Source organism: Mobula hypostoma, chromosome 2, assembly GCF_963921235.1.
Source record: "Mobula hypostoma chromosome 2, sMobHyp1.1, whole genome shotgun sequence".
In the NCBI taxonomy this organism is placed as follows: Eukaryota; Metazoa; Chordata; class Chondrichthyes; order Myliobatiformes; family Myliobatidae; genus Mobula; species Mobula hypostoma.
The window spans coordinates 124,191,804-124,211,494 of record NC_086098.1 but is presented as its reverse complement, the minus strand read 5'-3'; the positions used below and the strand labels follow the sequence as shown (position 1 = coordinate 124,211,494).

General features: G+C 47.0%; 1 protein-coding gene across 1 annotated transcript; it reads left to right on the top strand.

Annotated features, from left to right (window-relative positions):
* The first annotated feature begins 253 nt into the window (after window positions 1-253).
* Window positions 254-15,093, top strand: LOC134342454 (histone H3.3A). Its single transcript, XM_063040602.1, has 4 exons — window positions 254-391; window positions 10,496-10,651; window positions 12,522-12,675; window positions 14,219-15,093. The coding sequence occupies exons 2-4, from the start codon at window positions 10,524-10,526 to the stop codon at window positions 14,345-14,347; spliced, it is 411 nt and encodes a 136-aa protein (XP_062896672.1). The 5' UTR covers window positions 254-391; window positions 10,496-10,523; the 3' UTR covers window positions 14,348-15,093.
* The last annotated feature ends 4,598 nt before the right edge of the window (window positions 15,094-19,691 follow it).

The window sequence follows — 19,691 nt, the reverse complement described above, 5'->3', positions numbered from 1 at the left end:
GAAACACGGAACAGTCTTCGGCGATGGCGGGGAGAGGTGAAAAGAAACCGAGCTTTGCGTGCTCTTTAAAACGCCACCAAAAGCAAAGCTGCCGGGACGTTTCTCGGGGCCGCGCTGCTGGAAGGTGCATCAGCCCAGCAGTGTGGGGACGAGGGAAAGAGAGCAGGGGCTGACCGCTCTCCCCGCCGGGGCGGACTCGGGCTGCGAACGCACCCAGCCCCGTGGGTGTGTGCCCTGGGCACAGAGGAGGGAGGGAGGGAGGGTTGTTCGCAGGAGCTTCTGGGAAGCCCTCGACAGCCATTTTCTGCAATTGTGTTTTCCAGCGAGAGAGGAATATCTGCTGTTTTTGCTCGGAAAGAGGCTCGGACGGAGGGGAACCAAGAGCGAATAGGTGAGTATCAGTGTGTGTTGTATTAATTCGACAGACGACAACTTTCACAGGCACGTCAATGCAGTCTTTCTCCACAGTTTACCGCCCCCTTGTATTTACGTTGTAGCTGCTCTTTGTGAGGGCTAACGCTGCTTTAACAAACTTTAAGGTATCCATTTTGTGCCAGCAACATTGTAACAAAACTCGCGCGTTCCTGGGTCAACGTTCCAGTTTCTTCTCACTTGTATCTTCGCTCTCTCTCTCTGTGAAACACCCCCTCTCTGCGCTCTGCGCCGTATTTAGATCGCTCTTAATGTTATTGTTAGTTTATTTCTCTTTTCTTTTATTATTGTTTTCAACTCCAACCCCAGAAAGTGTTTCGATTTCGTTTCGTCAATTTACAAGGACTTCCGTAATTGGTGTTTATAAGCGTGTTGCTTGAGGGTATATGGGCTTACTTTTAGCATTAGTTGCAAAACAGAGAGGCGAAAGAGGAATATTTAATTTCGCTTTGTTTTCCTCGTCACCTTCACCATCTTTGCTCTCTCTCCTTTGTTGCATCGCCCATTTTAACCACGGGTGTCCCTCTATGCTAAACAGGAGCTCCGAGTTCTCATTCAACACAACTCTGTTCTTGTTTTTAAGTTTGTTTTTTTTGGGGGGGGGGTGAGTGAGCAAATATTAAAATTGATCTGTTTTATATTTTGTAATACTCGACCAGACTTAAAGAATGTAAATTGTAAGGCGGGAGTTGGATCAGTTGCTGTTTCAAACTGGGCTGCTCGTGTAGGCTTAAACAAGCTATTCGCTTCCCAGAGCACTCATCTCTACACCAGGCTGAGAATGTGTTGTATTTACTTGTATTTGGTGTAGTTTTTTTTTCGTATCCATTTCAATGATTGGTGCAAAAAATGCAGTTCACATTCGATGCGTCCCCTCCACTTCCTGCACCTATCGATTACCAACACTGGTAGCCCGTGTTTTCTATTGCAGATAACAGGAACGGATTGCGTGGGAGTTGGAATGGAAAAATGGCCAAAAGTTTCAAGAACAAAAATAGTGAATAGTTCTAAACAGGGAGGCGGAATTTTGGTTGGTTCAGCACCGTTCCCCAAAATGTTCGATAATGATTCAATGCCTTTTCGGCTTAACGGAGATGCCTTTCATCCAATAAACAGAAATTGGGAAAACTTTCTCAAAATATCTGAGAACTTCTCACCCAGGTAGAGGTTATATTTGAAACCTAATTTCTGCATTAACGTGTTGTCACCTAATTCAGTTGTAAGACAGTGACCTCTCTTTAACACCCTCCTGGCAGTAAAACTCCAGTAATCCAGCACACGTGGGATGTTGGGACTGGGAGATCTCTGAGTATTGGATGTTTATCCACAACCTCCCCTGCAGTTTAATTGAAAATGTTACACTGCGGTATAATTGCCCAGTGAACCAGACAAGTTTTTAAGGGTAAACGACAGGAATTCTGCAGATGCTGGAAATTCAAGCAACACACATCAAACTCACGAAGGGTCTCGGCCTGAAACGTTGACTGTAGCTCTTCCTAGAGATGCTGCCTTGCCTGCTGCGTTCACCAGCAACTTTGTGTGTTGCTCAAGTTTTTAAGGATACTGCGTGCGTGAGCTGAGCCTGCAGAGAGCTTGGCAAATGTTCCCTGGTGGTCTGGATTGTAAACCACCAGGAATTCTGGATTATCAGATAGTGGATTATCGGAGTTCTGCCGTAACATTGGACCCCATACATTGTGCTGGTAGTGTCGACTACTTGCTTTCCTGTTGTCAATGGTGAATTTGCTGACGTGTCAACTGTTGAGTTGGGGGGTGGAAGATACTGTCAAGTGAAGATTGTTCAGATTCTGTGGTGGTTACCACTGGAGAGGCGAGGGGTGGGGGAAGACCAGCCTTGGTAACCTTGTATTGAGCTGAAGGTGACACCCTATATGCCAGACTGGCCTCTTGAAACGGCCCAGCCTACATACCGAGAGGGAACACTTGCCAACTGACACATTCACCATTATGAATGCCTATTTGGCCGTGGGAGGCGTCTCTTTCTGGGGTGGGGGCAGGAGGAGTTGCCCTTTGTTGATATCGGAGACTGCATATGCTGGTTGGAGGGAAATGGACAGATAACATTGGGTTGACCCACCCTGACCATGCTTCTTTCTCCTGTTGGGCAAAGACACAGCAGCTCTGAGAGTTGGTACCACCAGGCACAAGGACAGCGTCTGTCCTGCTGTTCTGAGACTCTGACGTGGACCTCTCCGACACTCTTGATTGTTCAGTCTGTCTTGTCATTGCCCTTGAACTTTGCTTAATTCCACCGCACTTTCTCTGTAACTGTATTATTTTGTTCCTTTTTCACTACTTCAGCGTACATGTGTCTGGATTGATCTGTCTGAATAGTATGCAAACAAAGGCGTTTCACTTTATCTTGATACACAGGAGGATGATGAAACCGATACAAAATGTAATTGTATCAGGAGGGATTGGCACAAGGCCAATTCCAGCAGCATTCTACACATGGTGTGACCAAGTTAGATTGTGTAGGCTTGTGAATTGAGCATTGTAATTTATCCATTATTTTCATGCTCTCCCCTCCCGCCTGTAGTTTTTGCCGCTGTTGCTACTTCTAATTGGTGCTCTCCAGTCGTTCAGGGTTAACACTTCACACTCTCCAGTGCAACTCACCAGGGCCCCAGTTCCAGCTGTAACTTGGCAAAATTACTGGGAATTTTATCTGACATCAAAAAGTTCTAATTAAAAGTGCATTGGGAAATTCGAACAAAGAATAAGTTGAAAGCAAATGGGGCTAGGTTAGATGGGTAACCTGGTTAGAAGGGCTGAGTCCCTCTTAACCTCCCAGTTAGTCCTGACGAAGGGTCTCAGCCCAAAACGTCAACTGTACCTCTTCCTATAGATCCTGCCTGGCCTGCTGCGTTCACCAGCATTTTGTGTGTGATACTTGCATTTCCAGCATCTGCAGATTTTCTTGTGTTTGTGTCCCTCTTAATTATTGGTTTATTAATGTCACAGGTTCGGTGAAAAACTTTGTTTAGCATGCTATCCTTTCAGAAAAGTAAAAAAAAAGTGCTGAACTATTACAGGTTCAGAGAGAGTGCAGTACAGGTAGACAACAAGGTGTGAGGCCGGATTGTAGTAGCTCATTTCATCATACTGCTGGGCTGTTCAGTAGTTATAACAGTGGAATAGAAGCTGTCCTTCCAGGCTTTTCTATCTTCTGCCCGTTAAGAGAGGGGTGAGGAAAGAATGCCCAGGGTGGGAGAGGTCTTTAATTCTCTCGGCTGCTTTACCGAGGCAGCAGGAAGTTATAGACAGAGTCCGTGGGGGGGGGGGGGGTGGTTTCTGTGATGTGCCGAGCTGTGTGCACAACTCTGCAGTTTCTTCTGTTCTTGGCAAACCGGTTCCCATACCAAGCCGTGATATGTCTCGTTAGGGTGCTTTCTGTGGTGTGTCTGTAGTAATTGGTGAGGGTTCTTAAGGTTGTCATAACCGGAGGAGGTAGTGGGAACAAGCTCCCACCACCTATGAAATGCTCCCAGTGGTGTGCATCTCCAGTGGCCTCTGAGAACCAAGCCTTCATGTGTGGCTGAGCTACTGAGCCTGGAAGAATTATTTCTACTGACAGCCCTACGTTGAGTTCAGTGCTGACTGGCAGTCTTACAATGTCCCTGTATCGGCCTCTCTATTCTTTGGATTGATCAGGTGCGTGGAGAGGGGGAGTCTGCTCCATGGGTAATAGCTTGTTCTCCATATGGTACTGCCCTGACTTGTGTATCACATTACGTCCTCGTGGTCAGCCCTGACCCAACAGAGGGCCTCATGAGAGTCAACAGAGACGTGCAAATTTCCTTTGTCTTGTGAGGAATGAGAGACACTGATGCACTCCTTTGGCCTTGGCATCTGTGTGGTTGGATGAGGTCAGGCTATTGGCAATGTTTGCACCCAGGAACTTGAAGCTGTCAACCATCTATACCTCAGCACCCTGGATACATCCCGAGGCATGGACTCTGCCCTCCCTCCTGAAGTCAGAATCATTTCCTTTGTTTTGCTGACACCGAGGGAGAGGTTGTTGACACCATGCCAGGGAAACTCTACTCCACTTCCTGGTCCGTGGCTCAGATTGCATTGGGCCCGACTGGTTCCTATTGGCACTTGGATTCTGTATTTGTGTGTCAGGCATCAGGTGATAGACCACAAGACTTCCCTGACAGCGTGTGCCTTTGGTCACCCTTTCCCATCAACTGGGGAGCCTGCCTTTTAGCTGAGTTGTTCAGACAGCTCTTGGGTGAACGTTAGGTAGATCAGATGAAATTGAATGCTGAGAAATTAGATGAAATGCTTTCTCATGATATCAGAGGAAGGGATTGGGCCCATCAAGTCAATGCTGGGTCAGAACAATCCTATTCTTTCCACACTCCCATCAGCTCTCTGCCCACCCCCTCACAAGAAACCACCACTTATCCGCACACTAACAATTCCGGTGGCCAGTTAATCTACCTACTGATTGAGATGTGAGAGGGAAACGGGGCACAGGTGAGAAACCCACATGGTCACAGCGACATGCACCCAAGGTCAGGATTGAACCCCAGTCTCTGGTGCTATGAAGCAGTGGCTCTACCAAATCTGCCACTGGGCTATCCCCAGGAAAAGGACGGGGTGGTGACCCTGGTGCAGATCACAGTGGAGTAGTTGTACAGAGTGCATTTGGTCAGTAGTGAGAGGTCTTGGCTCCTGGTTTACATCCTCATTTTAAAGTACTTTAAGTTTTCAGTTCCTTCCCTCCCTTCCTATCAGTGTCACTTCAGTCATCCAACACAGTCTGTCATGTCCCTGTAACACGTGTGTGTGTGTGTCCCATCCGTCACGTCCCTGTAACCTGTGTGTGTTGCCTGTCTGTCACGTCCCTGTAACCTGTGTGTGTGTCGCCTGTCCGTCACGTCCCTGTAACCTGTGTGTGTGTCGCCTGTCCGTCACGTACCTGTAACCTGTGTGTGTCGCCCGTCCGTCACGTACCTGTAACCTGTGTGTGTGTCGCCCGTCCGTCACGCCCCTGTAACCTGTGTGTGTGTCGCCCGTCCATCACGTCCCTGTAACCTGTGTGTGTGTGTGTCGCCTGTCTGTCACGTCCCTGTAACCTGTGTGTGTGTCGCCCGTCCGTCACGCCCCTGTAACCTGTGTGTGTGTCGCCCGTCCATCACGTCCCTGTAACCTGTGTGTGTGTGTGTCGCCTGTCTGTCACGCCCCTGTAACCTGTGTGTGTGTGTGTGTCGCCCGTCTGTCACGCCCCTGTAACCTGTGTGTGTGTCGCCTGTCTGTCACGTCCCTGTAACGTGTGTGTGTGTGTGTTGCCCGTCCGTCACGTCCCTGTAACCTGTGTGTGTGTGTGTTGCCCGTCCGTCACGTCCCTGTAACCTGTGTGTGTGTGTGTTGCCCGTCCGTCACGTCCCTGTAACGTGTGTGTGTGTGTGTTGCCCGTCCGTCACGTCCCTGTAACCTGTGTGTGTGTGTGTCGCCCGTTCGTCACGCCCCTGTAACCTGTGTGTGTGTGTGTCGCCCGTCCGTCACGTCCCTGTAACCTGTGTGTGTGTGTGTTGCCCGTCCGTCACGCCCCTGTAACCTGTGTGTGTGTCGCCCGTCCGTCACGCCCCTGTAACCTGTGTGTGTGTGTGTCGCCCGTCCGTCACGTCCCTGTAACCTGTGTGTGTGTGTGTGTGTCGCCCGTCCGTCACGTCCCTGTAACCTGTGTGTGTGTGTGTGTGTGTGTCGCCCGTCCGTCACGTCCCTGTAACCTGTGTGTGTGTCGCCCGTCCGTCACGCCCCTGTAACCTGTGTGTGTGTGTCGCCCGTCCGTCACGCCCCTGTAACCTGTGTGTGTGTGTCGCCCGTCCGTCACGCCCCTGTAACCTGTGTGTGTGTGTCGCCCGTCCGTCACGTCCCTGTAACCTGTGTGTGTGTCGCCCGTCCGTCACGCCCCTGTAACCTGTGTGTGTGTGTGTCGCCCGTCCGTCACGCCCCTGTAACCTGTGTGTGTGTCGCCCGTCTGTCACGCCCCTGTAACCTGTGTGTGTGTCGCCCGTCCATCACGTCCCTGTAACCTGTGTGTGTGTGTGTCGCCCGTCCGTCACGCCCCTGTAACCTGTGTGTGTGTGTGTCGCCCGTCCGTCACGCCCCTGTAACCTGTGTGTGTGTCGCCCGTCTGTCACGCCCCTGTAACCTGTGTGTGTGTGTGTGTCGCCCGTCCGTCACGCCCCTGTAACCTGTGTGTGTGTCGCCCGTCTGTCACGCCCCTGTAACCTGTGTGTGTGTCGCCCGTCCGTCACGCCCCTGTAACCTGTGTGTGTGTGTGTCGCCCGTCCGTCACGTCCCTGTAACCTGTGTGTGTGTGTCGCCCGTCTGTCACGCCCCTGTAACCTGTGTGTGTGTCGCCCGTCTGTCACGCCCCTGTAACCTGTGTGTGTGTCGCCCGTCCGTCACGCCCCTGTAACCTGTGTGTGTGTCGCCCGTCCGTCACGCCCCTGTAACCTGTGTGTGTGTCGCCCGTCCGTCACGTCCCTGTAACCTGTGTGTGTGTGTCGCCCGTCCATCACGCCCCTGTAACCTGTGTGTGTGTCGCCCGTCCGTCACGCCCCTGTAACCTGTGTGTGTGTCGCCCGTCCGTCACGCCCCTGTAACCTGTGTGTGTGTGTCGCCCGTCCGTCACGCCCCTGTAACCTGTGTGTGTGTCGCCCGTCCGTCACGCCCCTGTAACCTGTGTGTGTGTCGCCCGTCCGTCACGCCCCTGTAACCTGTGTGTGTCGCCCGTCCGTCACGCCCCTGTAACCTGTGTGTGTGTCGCCCGTCCGTCACGCCCCTGTAACCTGTGTGTGTGTGTGTGTCGCCCGTCCGTCACGTCCCTGTAACCTGTGTGTGTGTGTGTGTCGCCCGTCCGTCACGCCCCTGTAACCTGTGTGTGTGTGTCGCCCGTCCATCACGTCCCTGTAACCTGTGTGTGTGTGTCGCCTGTCTGTCACGTCCCTGTAACGTGTGTGTGTGTGTGTTGCCCGTCTGTCACACCCCTGTAACCTGTGTGTGTGTGTGTCACCTGTCACCCAGGAACTCTCTGTGACGGCTGCCTCCATCACCCAACAATCTTTCATCATCTCTGTGAACTGCATCACCGTCATCACCCTATGTCCCTCTCTCAGCAAACCCTTTCTTCCCTGCGTTGCTAAGGTTGAAATGTTTAATACCAGAGAGCATGCATTTAAGTTGAGGTGGGTAAGTTCAGTGGAGATGTGCAGGGCACTGTGTATTTTTTTTACACAGTGGTGGGTGCCTGGAATGTGCTTCCAGGTGTGGTGGTGAAGGCAAATCCAATGGGCTATTAGATAGGGACATGAATCTGGAGGAAATGTAAAGATGGGGACTTTGTGTAAGTGGAAGGGATCAGTTTAATTTTTGTAGATGTGGGCTGTTCCTGTGCTTGTAGTACTTGCTCCCAAAGCAGCATGGGGAGCAGCAAGAACTAGATGACTGCTTCTAGTTGAGGAATTCCCCCCGTCTTCATCACAGCAGCCTCTGTTTGTGTAATGGCTCTAAAAATGTAAGTTGCTTCACTTCCCTCACGATGGAGAGAGGTGTCATAGATTACTGAGTCAAGTTATAATAAAACTCAGATAACCCACTCTCTGATTGGAAATCCCAAAGCTTTGGCACCTGGCCTGCAAGATGATTCTTTGTAAACTTGCTGTGCTCTCCTACACATAGGTTCATTGATCAAGATACTGTATTATTGAGTAACATTTTAAAAAATGAATTAAAAGCATGTGTTATTAAAAGGATTAGCATCTAGTAACCCAGGAAACCTACCAATCTGCCACTTCTGCCATACTAACTCTGAGCAAACGATGATCAGAGTTTGGTATGTACGGTTGGCTAAAGGCCAAGTAATTGGGCGAAGTCATCTATGGATTTGAACTGAACTTGTCCCATCAGTGGATTAATGAGTTAGGCAGCATGGAAACAGGCTGTTTGGCCCAACTTGTCTGTGTTGGCTGATATTTCCCTCTGAGCTAATCCCATTTGGCTACACTAGCCCGTATCTCTGAATCTTTCGAGTGTCCTTTCAAATTTTCCATTTATTGTACCTGTCCAAGTGTCTTTAAAATGTTGTTACTGTGTCCTCTGGCAGCTCATTCTACATAGGCACACCATCTGTGTGTAAAGTTGCCTCTTAGGTCCCCTTTAAATCTTTTCTCTCTCACCTTAAACCTATTCCGTCCACGAATCTCCAGAAGGCCAGCTCCTACTCTCCTTCACTCTCAGCCTATCCAGTCTCTCCGTATAACAGTTGATCATCTTTTCTGCACCCCCTCTAGCTTTCCAGAGCCTGGAGACAGTTGGTGCCTTGTATCCCCTTTCAGGTCATTGGTGTCCTTTGGAAGAAATCTCCGATTCCTTGGCCCTGCGGTGTGTTTCTCCCTGACTGCCGCCTGCCGCATGTGGAAAGAGGATCCGTGGAGATCAGTGCTAATGGAGAGACAGGGACTGCGAATACTGTCCATTCGAGCTGCCTGACACACTGAGGTCCTCCTGCAGATCTATTTTGTTGCTCCCTGTCCCAGTGTCAGCAATTGTCTCAATTTTATTACTCCACTGCAAAGCCTCTTCCATGTGTGCCCACTTTGAAGAAGTTTCCCACCTCTCTGCAGGAGCTGTGCGAGACCCTCTCTCGCTGCTCCCCCTCTGCGACCCAGTTCAGATAGCACCTCTCCATTCAGAGTTATACAGAGGGTGTTGGGTGCCTGGACTATACTGCCAGGGGCAGTAGTGGAGGCAAATACAATAGAGATGTCTAGGAGGCTTTTTAATTCGGGGAAATGGTCATTATGTGGGTAGAATGGATTAGATTAGTTAGACGTTTAATTAAGTCTGGCACAATATCATAGATTGGAGGGCCTGTTCTATTCCTGCAACTGCAGTTTCTTGTCTTGATGTTATGACTTGTTAATGATGGTTGAGTACTAAGTACTTAAATTGCTTGGATTTGTGACTACCGGTTTGGGGAAAGGGCAATCAACTCCAGGAATGTTACATTTTGGGAGAGATCTGTGTGGACAAGATAGTGAAGACGCAAACACGAGGAAATCTGCAGATGCTGGAATTTCAAGCAACACACATAAAAGTTGCTGGTGACTGAGTGTGGCTTCATCTTTACAGTAGAGGAGGCTGTGGATAGACATATCAGAATGGGATGTGGAATTAAAATGTGTGGCCACTAGGAGATCCTCCCCAGACAGTCCTTCCAGGTGAGGCGACACTTCACCTGTGAGTCAGCTGGGGTGATATACTGCGTCCGCTGCTCCCGATGCGGCCTTCTATATATTGGCGAGACCCGATGCAGACTGGGAGATCGTTTTGCTGAACACCTATGTTCTGTCTGCCAGAGAAAGCAGGATCTCCCAGTGGCCACGCATTTTAATTCCACATCCCATTCCCATTCTGACATGTCTATCCACGGCCTCCTCTACTGTAAAGATGAAGCCACACTCAGGTTGGAGGAACAACACCTTATATTCCCTCTGGGTAGCCTCCAACCTGATGGCATGAACATTGACTTCTCTAACTTCCACTAATGCCCCACCTCCCCCTCGTACCCCATCCATTATTTATTTATATACACACATTCGTTCTCTCTCTCTCTCTCTCCTTTTTCTCCCTCTGTCCCTCTCACTATACCCCTTGCCCATCCTCTGGGCTCCCCCCCCCTTTCTCCCTAGGCCTCATGTCCCATGATCCTCTCGTATCCCTTTTGCCAATCACCTGTCCAGCTCTTGGCTCCATCCCTCCCCCTCCTGTCTTCTCCTGTCATTTCGGATCTCCCCCTCCCCCTCCCACTTTCAAATCTCTTACTAGCTCTTCTTTCAGTTAGTCCTGACGAAGGGTCTCGGCCCAAAACGTCGACTGTACCTCTTCTTAGAGATGCTGCCTGACCTGCTATGTTCACCAGCAACTTTTAAGGTAGTGAAGATGTTGGAACAACCCTGCTGCCGTGTCAGTCCTGCAGTGCTCTCTGCTGTCTAATGTCTTACCTACTCTGTTTGTGCTTCAGTTGCTAGGATTGATTGCGAGGAGGGAAGATGGCTCGTACCAAGCAAACTGCCCGCAAATCCACTGGCGGTAAAGCTCCAAGGAAGCAGCTGGCAACCAAAGCAGCACGAAAAAGTGCCCCATCCACTGGTGGTGTGAAGAAACCTCACCGTTACCGGTCAGTGGACAACCTGGGGTCTGATTATTGGCATGAGCTTGAGAAAGCTCATTTAATGGGTGATCCTCCCCAGTTCCCGGAGAATAACATCGGCATTGTACAAATGGCAAAGAACAAGTATCTGACAGAAGGGAGGAAACGCCCCTTTGGCCAGCTTGTCTATGCCAGACAGAGATTCCAATCTAAGTTGGTCCCATTTGCTATGTCTCCATACCTCTGTCCTCTCTCCAGCTTAATGGCATCTTTCCTGTAGCAGAGTGACCAAAACCAAATACAGTATTCCATATACAGCCTCACCAACCTCTTGTGCAGTGTACTATGTGCTTGGTGTACCTCCAAAGGGACTTGACCCTCTTTGAATACCTTTTAGGCTGTCATTATTTAAAAAGAATACCCTGCTTTCTATTTTATCTGGGCAGGCTTAATATTATGCCATCTGCCACATCCTTACAGTTCACTTATCCAGTCACCAAAGCCTCTCCCTGACCACTTCACCACACACACTGACACTTGGGCAAATACCATCAATGAACTTGGATATATACTTGCTTCCTCTCATCCAGATCTCTGGTGGGGATGGTCTAGTACAGATATGTCAGTTTCAGTTTCCCTCATTGGATAATTCAGGAAAGAAGGGTGAGCCTCAAGAGATGTGGGGATATTGTAGGAAACAGGTGCCATGATTTTGATGAATGGGAGAGTGGGCTCTTGGGGGCCAGATCATCTACTCCTGTTTAAGAGATACTCAGTCATATTAACTCTATGACTCTCATTTCCAGCAGACTTCAATGCAATGTGCTTTGAGTTGCTGAACTGCCTGAAGTAGATGGGGACAGATGAGGCTGAAAGCTTCCCCCGCTGCATTAAGCTTATATTAATCAGCATAGTACTGCTTGCTGGATCTTGTTTTAAGATCTAAGCTGCAGTGGGGTAGAAAGTACTGTGAAATTTCCAATATTTTTGTGCCAGATAGTTTTGCATTATAGGATTTAATTTCTATGGAGTCATATAGAGTTCTACAGCAGAGAAACTGACTCTGTTGTCTATGTGCAGAAGAGGTTCACCAAAATGCTGCCTGATTAGAGGGTTATCAGCTATGAGGAGGTTGGGCAAAGTTTTTCTCTGCAGCAGTAGAGGCTAAAGGGGCAACCTGATGGAAGTGTATAAAAGTGAGAAGCAATAGATAGAATAGAGCCTTTCCCTCCTCTTCTCCCCCACCCCGAGCAGAACTGTCTAATATTAGAGGACATAACTTCAGCATGGGAAGGGGAAGGGTTTTTAAAGAGTAGTAGGTACCCAGAACATACTGCCAGGGGAAAAGACAGGAGAGTGACATTTACGGGGCATTTGGACGGGCAGAGAATCCGAGGATATGGATCAGGTGCAGGCAGGTAAGACTAGTTTGGTATCTTGGCTTGACACAGACATTGTGGGCCAAAAGTCTTTTCCTATGTTGTACTGTTCTATATTCTGCACCAAATTCTGGCCCATTTACCTGTATTAGCCCTCAGTCTAACTACCTTTTCCCTCAGCACTTTAAAAAATTTATAATAAATGTTCTATTGCACCAATTTGAACAGGAGTGTGGGAACTGGGAGAACCCACAGTGTCAGAGAGAACTTGCAGGCAGCACTGGAGATCAGGATCAAAAGAGGTCACTGGAGCCATGAGACTTTCCCAGCTGTGCCACTGCACCAGGCCCATCTACCATCAATTCACAACTGGGCTCTTCATTGAATTCCTTCAATTAATTTTTGCCAAAAAGTGCATGATATTTTTATTTTACATTAAAAAAAAATTCACTTGAGTACAGAAATAGTGTGGTCTTGACTTGCAGAAGTCCATTCATCTCTTTAATCTTCTCTCTCAGCCCAGGTACTGTGGCTCTCCGAGAAATCAGACGTTATCAGAAGTCGACTGAACTTCTGATTCGCAAACTTCCATTCCAGCGTCTCGTTCGTGAAATTGCTCAGGACTTCAAGACTGACTTGCGCTTCCAAAGTGCAGCCATTGGTGCTTTACAGGTACATTTGCAGAGGCTGTATAAAGCATTGGGCAGAACACATTTTTAATATTGTGAGCAATCTTGGGCTTTGTAGCGAGGGAGGGATGTGCTAGCCCTGGAGAGGGTCCAGAGGAGGTTCATTTTTATGAGAAATAGTTGATGGCTCTAGCTCTGTACTCAATGGAGCTCAGAAGGATGGGCATTGGGGGTGGGAGCAATCTCACAGTAACCTACCTGATAGTGAAATGCCTGGAGAGAGGGGATGTAGTGAAGATGCTTTGGGTAATGGATGAGCCAGTTACTACCTACAGCCTCAGAATAAAGGGACATCCTTTAAGGTGCAGCTGTGGGATTTGTTGGAACACAGGGCTGTGGAGGCCAAGTCATTAAGTGTATTTAAGGCAGAGATTGATAGGCCTTGTTTGGTAAGGAAATCAAAGGTTACAGGGACAAAGTAGGAGAATGGGTTTGTGGGATATAAAACATTAGTCATGACTGGCCTGAATCTGCTCCTCTAAAGGTTTTATGGCCATGGTTAAGAAAGGCAAATATGTCAAGACGGTTTGTATTTAAACACAGTATGTCTGACATTTAGCCAGCTGGTGGCATAGTGGCATCAGCGCCGGACTTCAGAGCAAAGGCTCCCGAGTTTGAATCCAGCTGGCTCCCTTACACGCTTTCCACCTGTGCTGGGTTGAATGTCAAGCTAGCAACTCGGCCTCATGAAAATAAGAAAGCCTGCTTAAAAAAAAACGCCGTCATGACAGTGTCCCGATGATTCCACTCAGAGTTAAGGGCTTTCTTCTTCATCTTCTCTGTCTTGACATTATTCCCAGGGCCAGAAGTGCCCTCGTTTGACACAGAGGTAGTGAGTTCAAGCCTCAGTCCAGGACATGCAAGTCTAGGTTGTCCTTCCTTATAATATCAGATGTGAGGGCTTTTCCAGGAAAGTTGTATGTCAGAAGTGCTATCTTCTGAACAAGGTTATAACCGAGAACATATCACGTTGACAAACCAGAGTTCTCCTTATTGCCATGGCCACTTGAGGTCCTGAATCATTTGGTTTCATGAGGTGTTGTTTGTTTCTGGACTCATCCAGCTGTTGCCTTTTCTGCTTGACAGGCAGTTCCTTTTCAAGTTTATTGTACAGCAGGGTGTAGTGGTTCCTTGCGCATGAACATGATGAGCACAAACAATGGGATGGTGGTAAGTTTAATAGTGGAAAGAAGAAATGCTAAAGTAACAGTAACAGAACTGAGAGATTCGGAGTTAAGGGTTTGAGAACATGACAGCACCACCAGGAAGGGAGTGTGAAAGGGGTGATCAGTTCAGAGTCTGATAGCAGTAAGGAAAAAGCTGCACTTGAGTAAGGAGTAGTAGATAGGAGAAATGGAAGTGGTAGTTAATTGCCCATTGGAATCCATTCATTGAGAGATTTAGGTGTTAAGGATTTGGATTGTGTCCATGGTAGATAAAATTCTTGGCCCCTGCTTCCAACAATTACAAAACTGTTAGTGGTTTGGATGGATCTATGTACTAAACAATTCCTCCTTCCCTTCTAGGAAGCAAGTGAAGCTTATCTGGTGGGACTGTTTGAAGACACCAACCTCTGCGCTATACATGCCAAGCGCGTGACAATCATGCCAAAGGATATACAGCTTGCTCGTCGCATCCGTGGGGAGCGTGCTTAAACACCCACTTGTCATTGGGGTGGGGGGAAGTGAATGAGGAGAGAGCTGCCATTTAACTTTCCCTGGTTTGAAAAAAAAAATTGTCATAACTTTCAACCACCCTCAAAATATCTTGAAAGTTTAACTTAAATTGGTATAATCTTCCTGTCTGGTAGTAGTCGGTGGCTGCTTATTTTATTCTTTCGGGGGGGGGGGGGGTAGAGTGTAACCATTGGAGAGGACAAGAGTGTGGAATCTGGGGATGAAGGGCTGTGGAGAATAGGGGAAGAAAGAGGTTGAGACATGGGGAGAAGTGTGTGTTGAACCTTGGAGCATTAATCAGTGGGGTGGGATACTGTAATTCTAGAGACTTTAAATGCGCTGGGGAGCAGGTGCTAGAATCTCACAGGCACCTGGTGGATATTCTTAGTTTTAAGCGTACATAATTTTTTTTATTTCTCTGGAAGGATGAAATTAAAGTGGATTTATGAATTTGATTTTTTTCTCCCCTTCCCAGTTTCCAGCAGTGCAGCTTTGAAAATACTTTAAAATGACTTTTGAACAGCGCCAGCATTTTTTTTATATATAGGACAAACAAATTTCTTATCAGATCTGAAATATAAAATTTAATATTTTTCATAAAGTAGATCCCATTGTTTGCTTTACTTTTTATAAGAAATGTTTTTGGTGTATTTAGTAACTTTTTAAATATTTGTGTGTACCTTTCTGTTTCTGGTAAGGTTTTCCTATTAAAGTATTTGAAAGAGTGTGTAGCATATCTGTATAAAATCAGTACAGTTGGTGAACAGTGTGACACTTCAGTATTCTTAGCACCCCCAAGTGGTTCCTTACTAAGAATCCCAGATATTAGTGACCAACTTCACAGTAAAGAAAATAAATCACTATTTGCCTGCATGACCTTACATATGTGCTGAAGGCCTGTAGAGCAAAAAGGATGAGCAGAGAACAAGCAAAGCTGTTTTTGAGTGAAACAGTGGGGCTTTAGAAATAGAAGCAGATTTTCATGCAGTGCAGAACTCATTAACTGGTGCTTTTATGAAATGGTTAGACTGGTACAATAAAAACATTTGTTAATGCAAAGGCAAGAAATCTTTCACCCTTACTTGGTCTAGTGAATGTATGACTCCACACTGACAGTGGTTGATATCCACCACCAGCAGTAAGTACCACAATCCCTGTGGCATCTATATCTCTGCCTCACAACACATCACAGGACCAGCTCTGTCAGCCCATGATGTTGTGCCAAGGTAATTCAACTAGTCATTAAACATCTAACTAGTCTCTTCTGCCTGCACAAGTCCATAATCCCTCCATTCTCTGCATATTCACAAACTAAGAACCTCTTAAGTGCCTCTATTATATTTGCCTCCACTACCACCCTTGGGAGCTTATCCAGGCACCCAACACTTTCTGCAAAATCAAGTTGACTACACACCTCCAATGATCTACCCACTTTCCTTATGCAACTCGAGCATTCATTCGTCCAAAACTGCAGTGGTAGGAGCAACCATGGAAGATTCATTTGGGTCAATGTTTTTATGCTGTGTAGCCTTGCAGTTCAATACTATGTTGTAGAAAAGATGTGGTTAAACTGGAAAGAGTGCAGAAAAGGTTTATGAGGACATTGCCAGAACCACAGGGTCTGAGTATTGAACAGATGACCAGGCCTTATTCCTTGGAGTGTACAAGAATGAAGGATCATCTTATAAGAATGATGAAAATTATGAGACACAAAGATAAGGTGGATGTCAAATCTTGGAGTAAGGGGTCCAAAACTAAGGAAGCATAGGATTAGAGCGAGATTGGAAAATTTAAAAAGGGATCTGAGGGGCAACTTTTATCCATGCAGAGAGTGACGTGTATATGGGACGAGTATTTAAGATGCACTTGGAGGGGGTGGGGGCTTGGAGGGAATAGAGTTGAACACAGGAAATTGAGACTACATCACTGGGCCAAAAGTTCTCTGTGCGCACTGTAATGCCCCACGACTCACCAGACCACCCTTGGTTCATGTATGCAAAACAGTAAACAATATGATCGCACCACTCAAAGATTAGTTTAAATTCTGCATTGGGAAGCAGATGCCAAGAACATCCCTGACAGAACGATAGGAATCAAGCTAGGAATACAAAACAAGCACCTGCAACTATCGTTGGGCATCTTAGCTTCCTCTTGAGATTTCCTACCCTCACCAAAGCTAGTATCCGCCCACATTCCACAGGGATCACTCCCTTAGTGATTCCCTTGTCCTTTCGTCTCTCCAACTAATCTTTCTCCTGATAGTTATCCCTGGCAAGTTAAACAAGTGCCACATCTGCACATTCACCTCCATTCAGGGCTCCAGTCCTTCCCGGTAACACTTCACCAGCGAGTTACTGCATCCAGTGCTCCCCGATGTGGCCTCCTCTTCATTGCTGAGAGGCAACATAGACTGGGGGACTGCTTCGTCGAGCATCTTTGCTCCATCCATAAAAAGCAGGATTTCCTGGTGGCCAACCATTTTGTCCAACCTCCATTCTGACAAGTTGATCCATGGCTTCTTTTACTAATAGGATAAAGCCACTCAAGTTAGAGGAGCAATACCTTATATTCCATCTGGGTGGCCTCCAACCTGATGGTATGAGCATCAATTTCTCCAACTTCTGGTAATTTTTCCTCCCCCTTCCCTCTTCAATTCCCTACTCTGGCCTCTCTCTCTCTCTCTCTTCTCATGGGCTTATGACTTGCCCTGGTGCCCCTCGTTCCTTTTCTCCATGGTCCACTCTCCTACAAGTTTCCTTCTGTTCCAACCCTTTACCTTTTTCACCCATCACCTCTGCTTCTTATTTCATCCCACCACCTTCTCCACCCACAACCTTCTAGCTTATACTCCTTCCCCTCCCCAAACCTCATCCTGGGGTCTTCCCCCTTTGCTGTCTAATGAAGAGTCTTGGCCTGAAACATCAATTCTTTATTTCTATAGACACTGCCTGACGTGCACAGTTCCTCTCACATTTTGTGTTGCTCTCAATTCCGAGCACCTGCAGAATCTCTTATGTTTATGATTCAGCCACTTGGTTTCTTGGTATCCAGTGGATAAGTGGGGACAATCAATCAGGTATGCCCTCTTTACAATAAACAAACAAATCAGCAAGTCAATCCCTTATCTAACTACGTTCAATCACCAGCCATTGTTACCCAATTGGAATTTGAACCAGGACAATTTGGCTTACAGGCTTCATCACAGCAGTATTCCAAACATGGAATTGTGCGCAGAATTCCTTGACATTAACCCGGGAGACATCACAACCTCTCAAGCCTTCTCCATCATTTAATAAGATCATTAACTGCTTACATGGGGTTATTGTGTACAAAATGCACGTCTCAAGGTTCTCAACTGCTCCTCACACCACTTTGAATCAGGGGCCAGAGATTTCCAGAATCAATGAAGATGTTACATTTCATAAAGCAGTTTCTGACTACATTCTTCAATCTTTTTCCCTGTTTGACCCTCTTCCCATGATTAATATTGGAGATGCTAGCCTGGGAGAAGATAAACAAGAATACCCAAGATATCTGCCTTTCAAACATCTGCAATCATTTACCATTCAGATGACATGCTTTATCATATTACAAGCATTTGACTAAGTAGAGCATCAGGGAATCCCGGTAAAACTGAAGTCAATAGGTATTAATGGGATGACGCTCAAGAGTTCCTATCGCACACAAAGGGAGACAATGATTGAATTACAATCAGGCAGTGTCTTTGGCTCAGACTCCTTCAGCTGTTCCACTGTGCCCCTCATGCTTGCAAGGAGCCAACGTCTCTAAAGCAGCATAGGAGGGGCAAAGCAGTTGACAGCCCATCCAGCACTGACACAGTGCAAACTTCTGCACTTACAGAACAGCAATGTACTTACAAGTCAATATGGAGAACCTGCAATTAGTGGCCTTGCCATGCTTCTTTATGTCCTCTCCGGTGGTAAGGGGCAATGGTTTGGGAGATGCTATCAGCATGTGTGCCATCTACAAAATACACTGCTGTTAAGTGACAAGGCTGCACAGACATCACCCCCCAAAGCCTATTCCTTTACTGTTGCTGCATCCAAATCCTGAGACTCCCACCCAATGACTATAAGATGTCATTTTCACCACTTTTCCTGCAGCAGGTCTGCCCATTCACCATCATCTCTGGGGATAATTATGGATAAGCAACAATGCTGGTCTTGACAGTGACCTCCACATTGTGAATAAAGAAAATATTTAACTACCATGCAAACTAAAATCCAGTGCAAGATGGTGGGTTAACATCACCTCTGAGGACAATCAGCAGAGGCCAATAAATGCAACCTTTTCCATCCACACATACATCCCCAGAACAAAAAACGATGTGTGCTGCAAAGAACTGAAAAATAGTAGATAACCTGCAACACAAAACGCTAGAGGTACTCTTAATCAGGCAGCATCTAGAGAGGTAACTGCACGAAGGGTCTTGACCTGAAATGTCAACTGACATTTCCCCAACATTAATACTACCTGACCTAAAATTCCTCCATTGGTTTATGTGTTGTTCCAGATATCAACATTTGCAGTCTGTTATGTCTCCATACTAGATAATCACTGGTTACTTATATACTTAGCAAGCACAGAACTTAAAATTAATGAAGGAAGCCTGTCTGCTTAACTAGATATGTGCAACTTTGCTGTCCATCCTAATCTGGCCTCTAAAGGGATCTACCTAGCAAGTTAGTTGATAGTACTGCACTATGCCACTGTAGAACACCCTCACCACACTGACAGAAGCTTGTCAAGAAAATGGCTAAATATCCATACTCTCAAGTATCAGATCCAATTAATTAATTGAGGCATCCGCGATCTGCGCCTGGAAGGTCTTCACTCTCCAGGGTGCAGGCCTGGGCAAGGTTGTATGGAAGACCAGCAGTTGCCCATGCTGCAAGTCTCCCCTCTCCACGACACCAATGTTATCCAAGGGAAGGGCATTAGGACCCATACAGCTTGGCACCAGTGTCATCGCACAGCACTGTGTGATTAAGTGCCTTGCTCAAGGACACAACACATTCCCTTGGCTGGGGCTCGAACTCACGACCTTCAGGTCGCTAGTCCAATGCCTTAACCACTTGGCCACGTGCCCACACATCAGATCCAAAGAGCACAAATATAGATGGAAAAAAAGCAGTTTGTTAAACTTTACACAGCTATCAGTGTTGCCCTGATTCTGTTAATTCAGAAGGAAGATAGTTCTATTGACATATGCATTTAATAACTTCCTTAAAACTTCAAACTAATGCAAATCTCACAAAAAAGGAAGGGAAAATAAAGACTGCCGATACACATTTTAATTGAG

Bases quoted from the DNA above. Each gene is read 5' to 3' on its own strand.
- LOC134342454 (XM_063040602.1), top strand. From the start codon at position 10,524: ATGGCTCGTACCAAGCAAACTGCCCGCAAATCCACTGGCGGTAAAGCT. The intron at 10,652-12,521 runs GTCAGTGGACAA...CTTCTCTCTCAG, and splicing joins AAGAAACCTCACCGTTACCG to CCCAGGTACTGTGGCTCTCC. The intron at 12,676-14,218 runs GTACATTTGCAG...CTTCCCTTCTAG, and splicing joins CAGCCATTGGTGCTTTACAG to GAAGCAAGTGAAGCTTATCT.